This window comes from Macaca thibetana, chromosome 5, assembly GCF_024542745.1.
Source record: "Macaca thibetana thibetana isolate TM-01 chromosome 5, ASM2454274v1, whole genome shotgun sequence".
Classification (NCBI taxonomy): Eukaryota; Metazoa; Chordata; class Mammalia; order Primates; family Cercopithecidae; genus Macaca; species Macaca thibetana.
Genome location: NC_065582.1, coordinates 135,590,215 through 135,602,826, shown reverse-complemented (window position 1 = coordinate 135,602,826; position 12,612 = coordinate 135,590,215). Strand labels below are relative to the sequence as shown.

At 44.6% G+C, this 12,612-nt stretch overlaps 2 protein-coding genes and 1 pseudogene across 5 annotated transcripts in view; 1 reads left to right on the top strand and 2 right to left on the bottom strand.

The window, feature by feature from the left end:
* MRPS18C (mitochondrial ribosomal protein S18C) overlaps positions 1–12,612 on the bottom strand; it is an 856,900-nt gene that overhangs the window by 76,161 nt on the left and 768,127 nt on the right. The gene's annotated exons all lie outside the window — the stretch shown is intronic.
* Positions 1,264–1,970, top strand: LOC126954571 (UPF0711 protein C18orf21-like; annotated as a pseudogene).
* Positions 7,419–8,027, bottom strand: LOC126954576 (ATP synthase F(0) complex subunit C1, mitochondrial-like). Its single transcript, XM_050790197.1, has one exon. It carries the CDS (start codon positions 7,949–7,951, stop codon positions 7,544–7,546), a length of 408 nt encoding a protein of 135 aa, XP_050646154.1. The 5' UTR covers positions 7,952–8,027; the 3' UTR covers positions 7,419–7,543.

Below are 12,612 nucleotides of genomic sequence, written 5' to 3'. Positions count from 1 at the left end.
TTTGTTTTAAAAAAAGTGGCAACTGAAGAATGATGAGGTTCATAAGTATGGAACGAAGAGCTTTATTTTTCATAAACGGTTGCAGCCTGCAAGTGGCCATTTTGATAGGCTGAAAAGCATAATCTCCCATCAGAAGCCAGGAACAAGCACTTCAAGGGTGAGAAGAATAAGACAGGAATTTATGCTGAAGTGGGTGGCCAAATATACATATTCAATAAGCTATAGGAGGAGTCATGAATATTTATAAAATGAGAAACGCATGTGCAATTGACCTTCATGCCTCTTGTCACACCAAGTGTCAGGTTCCAGCCCATGCTGAGGTCCAAGGGGAGTGGGTGGATGGGTGGCAGATAGCTGAAAGAACACTCAGGGGGCTGTAGGCAGGTAAAATATGGTTTTATTCAGCAGCTCTCTTACACTGTTCCTTTGTCTCAACTGTCTGCTCCAGCTGCATCCCTTTTCAGCAGTCAGCTCTGCAGCTCTTGTCACTCCTGCACTTATAGCTGCATTCCATGGCACACTTGCTGGTTTCTGGCTCCCCCCATGTCCATCTGCAAGATGGTTGGCTCTCCCTACAGGGTCAGGAGCTTCACTCTCTCCCTCTGAGTGTATGCCCCATGTACAGTGTCTGCAGGGCAGCTGTAGCTTTTACAAACAATAGTGGCTTTAAGCCAAGTATAAGCTTACGCACATGCGTTATACAACAAGTGGAGTTGTGTGCCTGTGCTCCAAACTTGCTGAGTCATGCTGGCCTGCATGTCTGCCTCGGCCTACTCTTGACCAAAGCACATCCATTTACCTTACACCTCTCCATGAGACCCATGTTCAAAAATGGTGGCCTTAGCATGATCCCAGGGTGAAGTTTTTGGGCCTCTGATGTCAAAAGGTGAAACAGGCCAGATGTGTTGGCTCAAACCTGTAGTACCAACACTTTGGGAGGCCAAGATGGGCAGATCACTTAAGCCTAGGAATTTAAGACCAGCCTGGGCAACATGACAAAACCCATTTCTACAAAAAATACAAAAATTAGCTGGGGAGACTGCAGTGAGCGGTGATCATGCCACTACACTATAGCCTGGGAAACAGAGTGAATGAGAACAACAAGAAAACAAAAAAAACAAAAAAAAAATGTGAAGCTGAGACATGAAAATCCTCACTGCACATCCTCCTTAGGCTGGCAAGAACCACCCCATGGTGGAAACCAACTTCTGGTGCCGTGTTTTCTCACCAGGTCCCTGTGACAAGGAAGTGGCAGTGACGGCCATGACACAGAAGCACTACCTTGAAGCTTCAGAGCAGGAACTGCACAACAGCTGCCAGGGCCAAGCCTGCTATCTCCTATGATAAGAGCACTTTTGAAGAAACATGTCCATACTGTTTGCAGTTGTTGATTCTGGATAACTTTTGAGTGTGTCTCAAACCCAAAGCCACATTGACACCCAAAATACAGAAACTGATTAATCGAGAAGGATGAAATTATACACTCAGTTTTAAAGAAGCAAAAATTGTGAAAAAGTTCAGAGACTCCAAAAGTGTATTGTTGATTACTTGTAAAACATGCCACAGAACAGTGAAACATCATGGTAAGAGCAGAAGCTTTCTATTAGCATTGAGGAGCAATCCTAGTACTCCTACAAGTAAACTCAGCCTGAAGACACCAAAGAGAAGGACTGCAAACCCAAATCATGAGATGTCTGATTCCAAAGGCAAGAGCCCAATATTGATTTCAGAACACCTACGTCTGGAGAGTTAGTATCTTCTTGCTCCTCAAAGAATGTGTGCAAAGCAAAGAAACGTTTCTCTCAATGAAATGTTGGCTCCCTCTTGGCTCCCTCCCATTTTGGGGAAATGCTTTTCTACATAATTCCAGGTTTTTCTTGTAAAAACTATTCCTTAGTCAGAATGAATCCCAAAAGAATCCATAGGTAGACTTCAGAAATTTCTTATCTTCTCTGAAGGGTGGACTTTGACAATAAGAAATGCCTCATGTCAGTCAGTTCTAAAACTAAAGTTAGTGAGACAACTTTTTAAACTTTTATTTATTTTTTGAACACATGGAAACTTGATCTGAGTGAAAAACAACAACAAAAAAGAACCAGCCCATGGTTGGTGATCTCTTATCATGAAGGAATGCTGGTTTGTTGTTTTGTGGAAACTGCAAAAGGGACGGTCAGTGTCAGGGTGTTGGTTAAACGAAGGGTGGAGTGAATCTTTCCAAAGGGCTGGTTTCTGTCTACTCCTTAGGGAAAAAATTCTAATGGTGGTTAGCGAGGGAGGGGGTATAATGAGGCATGATATGGTTTGGCTGTGTCTCCCCACCAAATCTCAACTTCAATTGTATCTCCCAGAATTCCCAGGTGTTGTGGGAGGGACCCAGGAGGAGGTAATCGAATCATGGGGGCCAGTCTTTCCCATGCTATGCTATTCTTGTGATAGTGAATACGTCTCACAAGATCTGATGGGTTAATCAGGGGTTCCACTTTAGCTTTTTTTTTTTTTTTTGAGATGGAGTCTAGCTTTGTCACCCAGGCTGGAGTGCAGTGGCACAATCTCGGCTCACTGCAACCTCCACCTTCCGGGTTCAAGCAATTCTCCTGCATCAGTGAAACCCTATCTCTGCATATTTTTAGTAGAGATAGGGTTTCACTATGTTGGCCAGGCTGGTCTTGAACTCCTGACCTCATGATCTGCCCACCTTGGCCTCCCAAAGTGCTGGGATTACAAGCGTGAGCCACTGCACCCAGCCCCGCTTTAGCTTCTTCCTCATTTTTCTCTTGCCACCACCACGTAAGAAGTAACTTTCACCTGCTGCCATTATTCTGAAGCCTCTCCAGCCATGTGGAACTGTAAGTCCAATTAAACCTCTTTTTGTTCCCAGTTTTGGGTATGTCTTAATCTGCAGAATGAAAACAAACTAATACAGTAAATTGGTACTAGTAGAGTGAGTGGGACATCACTGAAAAGATACCTGAAAATGTGGAAGCAACTTTGGAACTGGGTAACAAGCAGAGGTTGGAGCAGTTTGGAGGGCTCAGAAGAAGATGGGAAAATGTGGGAAAGTTTGGAACTTCCTAGAGACTTGTTGAATGGCTTTGCCCAAAATGCTGACAGCAATATGGAGAGTAAGGTCCAGGCTGAAGTGGGCTCAGATGGAGATGAGGAACTTGTTGGGAATTTGAGCAAAGATGATTCCTGTTATGTTTTAGCAAAGAGACTGGCAGCATTTTGCCCCGCCCTAGAGATTTGTGGAACTTTGAACTTGAGAAAGATGATTTAGGGTATCTGGTGGAAGAAATTTCTAAGCAGCAAAGCATTCAAGAGGTGACTTGGATACTGTTATAGGCATTCAGTTTTTTAAGGGAAGCAGAGCATAAAAGTTTGGAAAATTTGCAGGCTGACTATACAATAGAAAAGAAAAACCCTTTTTCTGGGGAGAAATTCAAGCTGGCAGAAATTTGCATAAGTAGTAGGGAGCCTAATGTTAATCCCCAAGACCCTGGGTAAAATGTCTCCAGGCCAGGTCAGAGACCTTCACACAGCCCCTCCCATCACAGGCCTGGAGGCCCAGGAGGAAAAAACGGTTTTGTGGGCCAGGCCCAGGGTCCCTGTGCTGTGTGCACCCTATGGACTTGGTGCCCTGTGTCCCAGCCATTTTAGCTGTGGCTGAAAGGGGCCAACATAGAGCTCAGGCTGTGGCTTCAGAGGGCAGAAGCCCCAATTCTTGGCAGCTTCCATATGGTGTTGAGCCTGCAGGTGCACAGAAGTTGTGAATTGAGGTTTGGGAACCTCCGCCTAGATTTCAGAAGATGTATGGAAATGCCTGGATGTGCGGACAAAAGTTTGCTGCAAGGATGGGGCCCTCATGGAGAACTTCTGCTAGGGCAGTGCAGAAAGGAAATGTGGGGTCAGAGCCCCCATGCAGAGTCCCTACTGAGGCACTGCCTAGTGGAGCTGTTAGAAGAGGGCCACCATCCTCCAAACCCCAGAATGGTAGATCCACCAACAGCTTGCACAATGCACCTGGAAAAGCTACAGACACTCAGTACCAGCCTGTGAAAGCAGCCAGAAGGGAGGCTGCACACTGCAAAGCCACAAGGGTGGAGCTTCCCAAGACCATAGGAACCCACCTCTTGCAGCAGCATGACCTGGATGTTACTTGGAATCAAAGGAGATCATTTTGGAGCTTTAAAATTTGACTTCCCTGCTGGATTTCAGACTTGCATGGGCCCTGTAACCCCTTTGTTTTGGCCAACTTCTCCCATTTTGAACAGCTGTATTTACCCAATACCTGTACCCCCATTGTATCTAGGAAATAACTAGCTTGCTTTTGATTTTACAGGCTTATAGGCAGGAGGGACTCACCTTGTCTCAGGTGAGACTTTGGACTGTTGACTTTGGGGTTAATGCTGAAATGAGTTAAGACTTTGGGGGACTGTTGGGAAGGCATGATTGGTTTTGAAATGTGAGGACATGAGGTTTGGAGGGGCCAGGGGTGGATTGATATGGTTTGGCTGTCTCCCCACCCAAATCTCAACTTGAATTGTATCTCCCAGAACTCCCATGTATTGTGGGAGGGACCCAGGGGGAGGTAATTGAATCATGGGGGCCAGTCTTTCCCATGCTATTCTTGTGATAGTGAATAAGTCTCACAAGATCTGATGGGTTTATCAGGGATTTCTGCTTTAGCTTCGTCCTCATTTTTATCTTGCCACTGCTGTGTAAGAAGTTCCTTTCACCTGCCACCGTGATTCTGAGGCCTCCCCAGCTAAGTGGAACTGTAAGTCCAATTAAGCTTCTTTTGGTTCCCAGTTTTGGGTATGTCTTTATTAGCCGCATGAAAATGAACTAATACAAGGTGTGTCTGACTTTCCATTCTGTCATGTCCAGGAACTCAATGTTCAAGGTTTCTCTGGGGTCCTCTTGGCCAAAAGAGTGTCCATTCAGTCAGTTGGGGGACTTAGGATTTCTTTTTTGTTTCTCAGTTATAAGACCTTCATGTGACAGCCAGAGAAATGGAATGAAGACACGGAGACACCAAGATAAATCTGAACACAAAGCCCTTGTTAAGTCCCCCAGTTTATTACTGTTAGATCATACCCCTTATCCAATCATGTTTCTCCATAAGTATCCACTTTTCATCAAACCTAAACATAAAAATACACAGTTTCCTCCATTTTGGGGGTCTTCATTTCTGAAGGCTGCATGTCACATAAAACTTTGGTTAAATAAATTTGTTACACTTTTCTCTTGTTAATTTGTTTTTTCTTATGGGGTGTAAGCCATGAACCTTGCAACAAGCAAGGAAAAAATATTACTCTTTCTTCCCTACACCATTGTACTAATTTCTTTTTTAAAAAATTATTCTATCCTTCATGAATAGGAGCTATGCCTAATAAAAATTCCCATAGCTGAGCTTACATAACAAGTAGTGATTAGCTGTGCAGATGCAAAACACTAAAATAAAATAAGCTCTGATTCAGGTTGGGAAGCAAATGTTGGACCCCTGCAGAGACTGCAAAATCCCAAAGAAAGACCTTCCCTTCTGCTACCTACATAGCCATCCAAAGAGCAAGGAATGCTGAACACGTGTAAGTGCTTCAACAGCAATGTCAAATCTGAACTGAAGGTTAAAAAAGACAAAAATACTAGCAAAAGAGTGATCTAGAGGATATTGCTGTCTTGTAACTTTTAATTTTTTTTGTTTTAAAATTAATATTTACTGGGAGGAATGAGCTTTCTTATCATAAAACTAATATTCACTGCCGAAAAAGTAGAAAAGAAAGAAAAGCCAAAAAAAAGGTTCATGAAAACGTTTCCTCATCAGGAAATAATTCATGCTAACCCTTTGGGATGCATTCTTTCCACATACACATTTTAATTGTAGTGTGATGGGTTCCGCGCCAGGTTACTGAAGGGTGCACGCCTACTGCTTGAACCTTGAAGACCAGGTGGTGAGTCAAGGCCATGGTGTGCAGCTGAGGAACAGGTATCCCTGAGAACCTAAGCATCTTGGGGAGTGTCTGAGAACCTACCAAGAAAAACAGTCTCATCACTCAAACACAGTAGGCAAAGAGCCAGAAAATTAGCTTACAAATAGTTTAGAGATGGGAGGTGGCACAGATCTCTAGAGCAGTCCTGCTGCTGTCCAAGAGTGCCCTGTATGTAAATCTTAACAAACACATCTACTTGCCAAGCTGGACTTTTCCAAATAAAATTCTTTTATCTCTTGGCTCCCTCCCACTTTGAGGGAACATTTTTCTAAACAATTCCAGGTTTTTCTTGTAATATTAATGCACTTAAATATGCTGTTTATTAGTCATGTGTAAAGGAGACAGGGTCACTGTGGACTCCTGTGGTTCAGACGTAGCACAGAAGTTGCTAGAAGCTGATGAGAGTAATAGTAATCATACCATTCTTGGCATGATTAGCAGGAGAAAAAGCGGCCGGGTACAGTGGCTCACACCTGTAATCCCAGCACTTTGGGAGGCCGAGGCAGAAGGATCACTTGAGGTCAGGAGTTTGAGATCAGCCAGGCCAACATGGTGAAACCCTGTTTCTACTAAAAATACACAAATTAGCTGGGTGTGGTGGTGGGCACCTATAATCCCAGCTACTCGGTAGGCTGAGGCAGGAGAATCGCTTGAACCCGGGAGGTGGAGGTTGTAGTAAGCTGAGATTGTGCCACTGCACTCTAGCCTGGGTGACAGAGCAAGATGACTCTGTCTAAAAAAAAACAGAAGAAAAAGGTTTATTTGTATGCACCCAGAAGCCAATAAAAGGAGTAGCTGGCTTATCAAATGGTTAAAGTTAAAGGCTTATATACCTAAATTAGCAGGGGAAAAGGAGGGAGGCGAAAAGGCTTCTATGGGAAAAAACAATTAGGTTTCTTTAGGAAAGACAAATGAAGTTTTAGGAGAACAAATAGGAGATAAGAAAATTTGTGATAATGTTGCCTATACAGGCAAGCGGTGTTTCCAGCTTCTTTGGGGCCATAAAACTCCCCAGAAGAGGTAATTTATAGTAGATTTACTCTTTCTCTCTCTCCTGGGAGTGGAAGCCACCTCATGAGGGAATTTATGGCAGTCCTCATTTCTCAGAGGTTTCTGCTTGAAGTCAGATAAGAGAAGCTCCAAGTAGGTTTCTTTCTGCATCTGTTGAATCTCAAATGCCTTCAGCTCAAAATAATCTTCGTATCAAATCTGGGGTTCCAAATGGGTCTCACACCTTCAAAGGGGAAAAGCCACCAAGGCATGGAAGCTAATGCTTTTTGAATCATGCCAGTGGGCTGGGCTCTTGACTCACCACAGTTCCATGAAAGTGTGACAGGAAATGGGTCCTGATCCAGACCCCAAGAGAAGGTTCTTCGATCTTGCACAAGAAAGAATTCAGGCCGAGTCCATAAAGTGAAAGCAAGTTTATTGTTTTTGTTTTTGTTTTTTTTTTTTTAGAGAAACGTTGTGTTTAATGGTAAAGCTTAGTACACCCCAACACCAGGAATGGCGTGGAGTCGCAGCGGCAACAGGCAGGTGACCCCCACGGAGCCTCACATGGCGAAGAGGATGAGGAAGGCGACCATCAAACAGAAGAGCCCCATGGCCTCAGACAGGGCAAAGCCCAGAATGGCATAGGAGAAGAGCTGCTGCTTGAGAGATGGGTTCCTGGCATAGCCAATGATCAAGCTGCCAAACACCATTCCAATGCCAGCCCCTGAACCAGCCACACCAACTGTGGCTGCCCCAGCACCAATAAACTTGGCTGCTGTGTCAATGTCCCGGGAGACAACACTGGTCTGGAACTCCCGTCTGGCCACCTGGAGTGGGAAGCTGCTGTAGGAAGGCTGTTTAGATGAATTCACTGGGCTATTCAGGAAGGAGGCAGACACAGGCCTGATTAGACCCCTGGTACAGCGGATCAGAGCTGGAGAAATGAGTAATGCCCCGGTAGTCTGCATTTTTTCAGTCTCCCAGCTTTAGCCCTTGGTCTCAACTCTCAGCTTCCCCCACCCCGAAAGCAAGTTTATTGAGAAAGTAAAGGAACAAAAGAATGGCTACTCCATAGACAGAGCAGCCCCGAAGTCCGAAGACCGCTGGTTGCCCATTTTTATGGTTATTTCTTGATGATATGCTAAACAAGGGGTGGAATATTTATGCTTCCCCTTTTAGACCATATAGGGTAACTTCCTGCCATTGCCATGGCATTTGTAAACAGTCATGGTGCTGGTGGGAGTACAGCAGTGAGGATAACCAGAGGCCACTCTCGTGGCCATATTGGTTTTGGTAGGTTTTAGCCAGCCTGTTTACTGCAACCTGTTTTATCAGCAAGGTGTTTATGACCTGTATCTTGTGCCAACCTCCTATCTCATCCTGTAAGTTAGAATGCCTTAACCATCTCGGAATACAGTCCAGTTGGTCGCAGCCTCATTTTATCTAGCTCCTATTTAAGATGGAGTTGCTCTGGTTCACACGTCTCTGACAAAAGTGGAAGCATTCTACTTTTATTCCACAAGCATTTAGTGAGTGAACCCTAAGTGGAAGATTTTACAACCAGGCATTGAAGATGCAAAACCAAATAATCTCAGCTGTGATCTGAGCTACTCAGGAGGCTGAGGCAGGAGAATCGCTTGACCTGGGAGGTGGTAGTTACAGTGAGCCGAGATCGCATCACGGCACTCCAGCCTGGGTGACAGAGTGAGACTCTATCTTAAAAAAAAAAAAAAAAAAAAGGGCTAAAATTTCAGGATCCTCTAAATTTATTACGCCCAGGGGAAAGTTAAGCCCTGGAGACTGAGACACAAAACATGTTTACAACTTCTATTTCTTAGATTATAGATTAACTCTTTTCCATAAATGTTCCATTAATGATTAGAAAAGACCAGAAACCAGGCCCCTCCCCTTCCAATCACTGGTTTTTGTTATAGATTAACTGCTTCCTTCATTGTCCCATATCTAACACAGACCAAATGACGCAGAAGACCCCGTGACTGTTACCTCTTCAGTGTGGAATGTTAAATATACCTTTCCTGAGAAAAAAGACCACCTCAACGAATCCAATCATTGTAACTATGCGCTAAGCCTCATGTAGAAAGGTACTGAAATTCTGTTATGCTTCTCTATCTTTTGTCTAAATAAACAACCCTAAACTTCTACACTTCAGAACCGTGACTTTCATTCTTTGCAATCTGTGTTTTCTGAGTAGCTGTCCTCAAACTTTGCATTTGAACAAACTCTTTTTTCTTGAAGGCATTCCAGTCTAACGGAAATCAAAGTGGGTTGATGATTGCTGTACACTGTGGCTGGTGCTGTGATAGAGATGGGCATTCTGCACACAAACAGGTGCCACAGAAACACAGAGGAGGAACACCTGCATCTGCTGGCTGCAGCCCTCTGGCTGAATCTGAACCTGAGAGGTATCTTATTTGACCTATGCAGTTGTTATGGGTTGAATTGTTATGGGTTGAATTGATATGATGGAAACTTAACCCCCTGTACCTCAGAATATGATCTTATTTGGAAACAAGTAGTTGCAGATGAAATTAGTAAAGATTAATACTGGAGTAGGGTTGGCCCCTACTCCAATATGACTGATGTCCTTATAAAAAGACTGTAAGCTGGGCATGGTGGCTCATGCCTGTAATCCCAGCACTTTGGGAAGCTGAGGTGGGCGGATCATGAGGTCAAGAGATCGAGACCATCCTGGCCAATATGGTGAAGCCCCATCTCTACTAAAAAGTACAACAACTAGCTGGGTGTGGTGGCGTGAGCCTGTAGTCCCAGCTACTCGGGAGGCTGAGGCAGGAGAATTGCTTGAACTAGGGAGGCGGAGGTTGCAGTGAGCCCAGATCATGCCATTGCATTCTAGCCTGGCAACAGAATGAGACTCCATCAAATAAATAAATAAATAAATACTGTAGGCCAGGAACAGTGGCTCATACCTATAATCCCAGCACTTTGGGAGGCTGAGGCAGGCGGATCATTTGAGGTCAGGAGTTTGAGACCAGCCTGGCCAACATGATGAAACCCTGTCTCTACTAAAAATATTTTAAAAATTAGCTGGGCGTGGTGGTGCATGCCTGTAATCTCAGCTACTCGGGAGGCTGAGGCAGGAGAATTGCTTGACCTGAGATGGTTACAGTGAGCCGAGATCGCATCACGGCACTCCAGCCTGGGTGACAGAGACTCTATCTAAAAATAAAATAAAATAAAATAAAATTTCAGGCTCCTCTATATTTATTACGCCCAGGGGTAAGTTAAGCCCTGGAGACTGAGACACAGAACATGTTTACAACTTCTTTTTCTTAGATTATAGATTAACTTTTCCATAAATGTTCCATTAATGACTAGAAAAGACCAGAAACCAGGCCCCTCCCCTTCCAATCACTGGTTTTTGTTATAGATTAACTGCTTCCTTCATTGTCCCATGTCTAAAACAGACCAAATGACGCAGAAGACCCCGTAACTGTTCCCTCTTCAGTGTGGAATGTTAAATATGCCTTTCCTGAGAAAAAAGACCACCTCAACGAATCCAATCATTGTAACTATGCGCTAAGCCTCATGTAGAAAGATACTGAAATTCTGTTATGCTTCTCTATCTTTTGTCTAAACGATCCTAAACTTCTACACTTCAGAACAGTGACTTTCGTTCTTTGGAATCTGTGTTTTCTGAGTAGCTGTCCTCAAACTTTGCATTTGAACAAACTCTTTTTTGTTTGTTTGTTTTTTGTTTTTAGAGACAGGGTCTTCCCCTGTCACCCAGGCTGGAGTACACTGGCGTGATCACGGCTCACTGCAGCCTGGAATCTCCTGGGCTCAGATGATCCTCCCACCTCAGCCTCTTGAGTAGCTAGGACTGCAAGTGTGCACCACCACACCCAGCTAATTTTTGTATTTTTGGTGGAGACAGGGTTTCACCATGTTGCCCAGGCTGGTCTCGAACTCCTGAGCTCAAGTGATCCTCCCACTACGGCCTCCCAAAGTGCTGGGCTTACAGGTGTGAACCACTATACCAGGCCTGCACAAACTTTTTAAACTAGATTCTGACCCTTTGGATGATTTTTCGGTTGACATGATGATGTGAAGACACAGAGGGAGAACATCATGTGATCACAGAGGAAGAGACTGGAGTGATGTGTCTGAGTCAAGGATGTCCCCACTGACACTTCAGTTTTGGAATTCTAATCTCCAGAATTGTGAGAGAATACATTTCCATGGTTTTAAGCCATCCAGTTGGTGACACTTCATTACAGCCACCCTAGGAAATGAATACAACAGTGTCACATTGTTAGACACTGTGATCCTTCGTCCCCTTTCCTGATGTTCTCTTTCCTGCAGCTGAGGTGTGCTCCACAATCATAATACCCCTGCCTCTCCCTCTCACTGCACTCACTCTTCCACAGCAGGAGAAGTAAATTGTGATTGCTGAGTTTGGGATACAGGAACAGGGCTCTTGTCCTAGCTCTGTCTTATCCCATTGTCCTCTTTGCTCCTGCCCTGAGGGTCTCCCTTCTTTCTGCTCAGTTCTGCCATGCTCTTAGAGCTTTAAATGTATTTGGGTTCCCAAGAACCAAAGCCTGAGATGAAAGTTCTTGTTTCAGTGCTTCACTGGTGGATGCTCTCAGGAGAAGCAGAGTGAGGAATGCAGGATGGCATGGAGGTTAAAGCTAAGTGAGAAAGTGGTCTCAGCTGCATGTCTTCACTCTAATCCTGTGTCCGGAATTGGTGGGTTCTTGGTCTCACTGACTTCAAGAATGAAGCCGCGGACCCTCGCGGTGAGTGTTACAGTTCTTAAAGATGGGGTGTCCGGAGTTTGTTCCTCCAGACGTTCAGATGTGTCTGGAGCGTCTTCCTTCTGGTGGGTTCGTGGTCTCGCTGTCAGGAGTGAAGTTGCAGACCTTTGTGGTGAGTGTTACAGCTCTCAAAGGGAGCGCATCTGTAGTTGTTCACTCTTCCTGCTGGGTTCATGGTCTTGCTGGCTTCAGGAGTGAAGCTGCAGACCTTCGCAGTGAGTGTTACAGCTCATAAAGGCAGCGTGGACCCAAAGAGTGAGCAGTGGCAAGACTTGTTGCAAAGGGTGAAAGAACAAAGCTTCCACACTGGGGAAGAGGACCCAAGCACTGTTGCTGCTGGCTAGCTTGGGCAGCTTGCTTTTATTCCCTTATCTGACCCCACCCACATCCTGCTGATTGGTCCATTTTACAGAGAGCTGATTGGTCCATTTTACAGAGAGCTGATTGGTCCATTTTACAGAGCGCTGATTGGTCCATTTTGACAGAGTGCTGATTGGTGCATTTACAATCCTTGCACTAGACACAGAGTGCTAGATAGAAAAGTTCTCCAAGTCCCCACTAGGTTAGCTAGACACAGAGTTAGCTAGATACAGAGTACCAATTGGTGTATTTACAAACCTTGAGCTAGACACAGAGTACTGACTGGTGTATTTACAAACCCTGAGCTAGACACAGAGTGCTGATTGGTGTGTTTACAATCCTTGAGCTAGACATAGAGTGCTAGACAGAAAAGTTATCCAAGTCCCCACTAGGTTAGCTAGACACAGAGTTAGCTAGATACAGAGTACCAATTGGTGTATTTACAAACCTTGAGCTAGACACAGAGTACT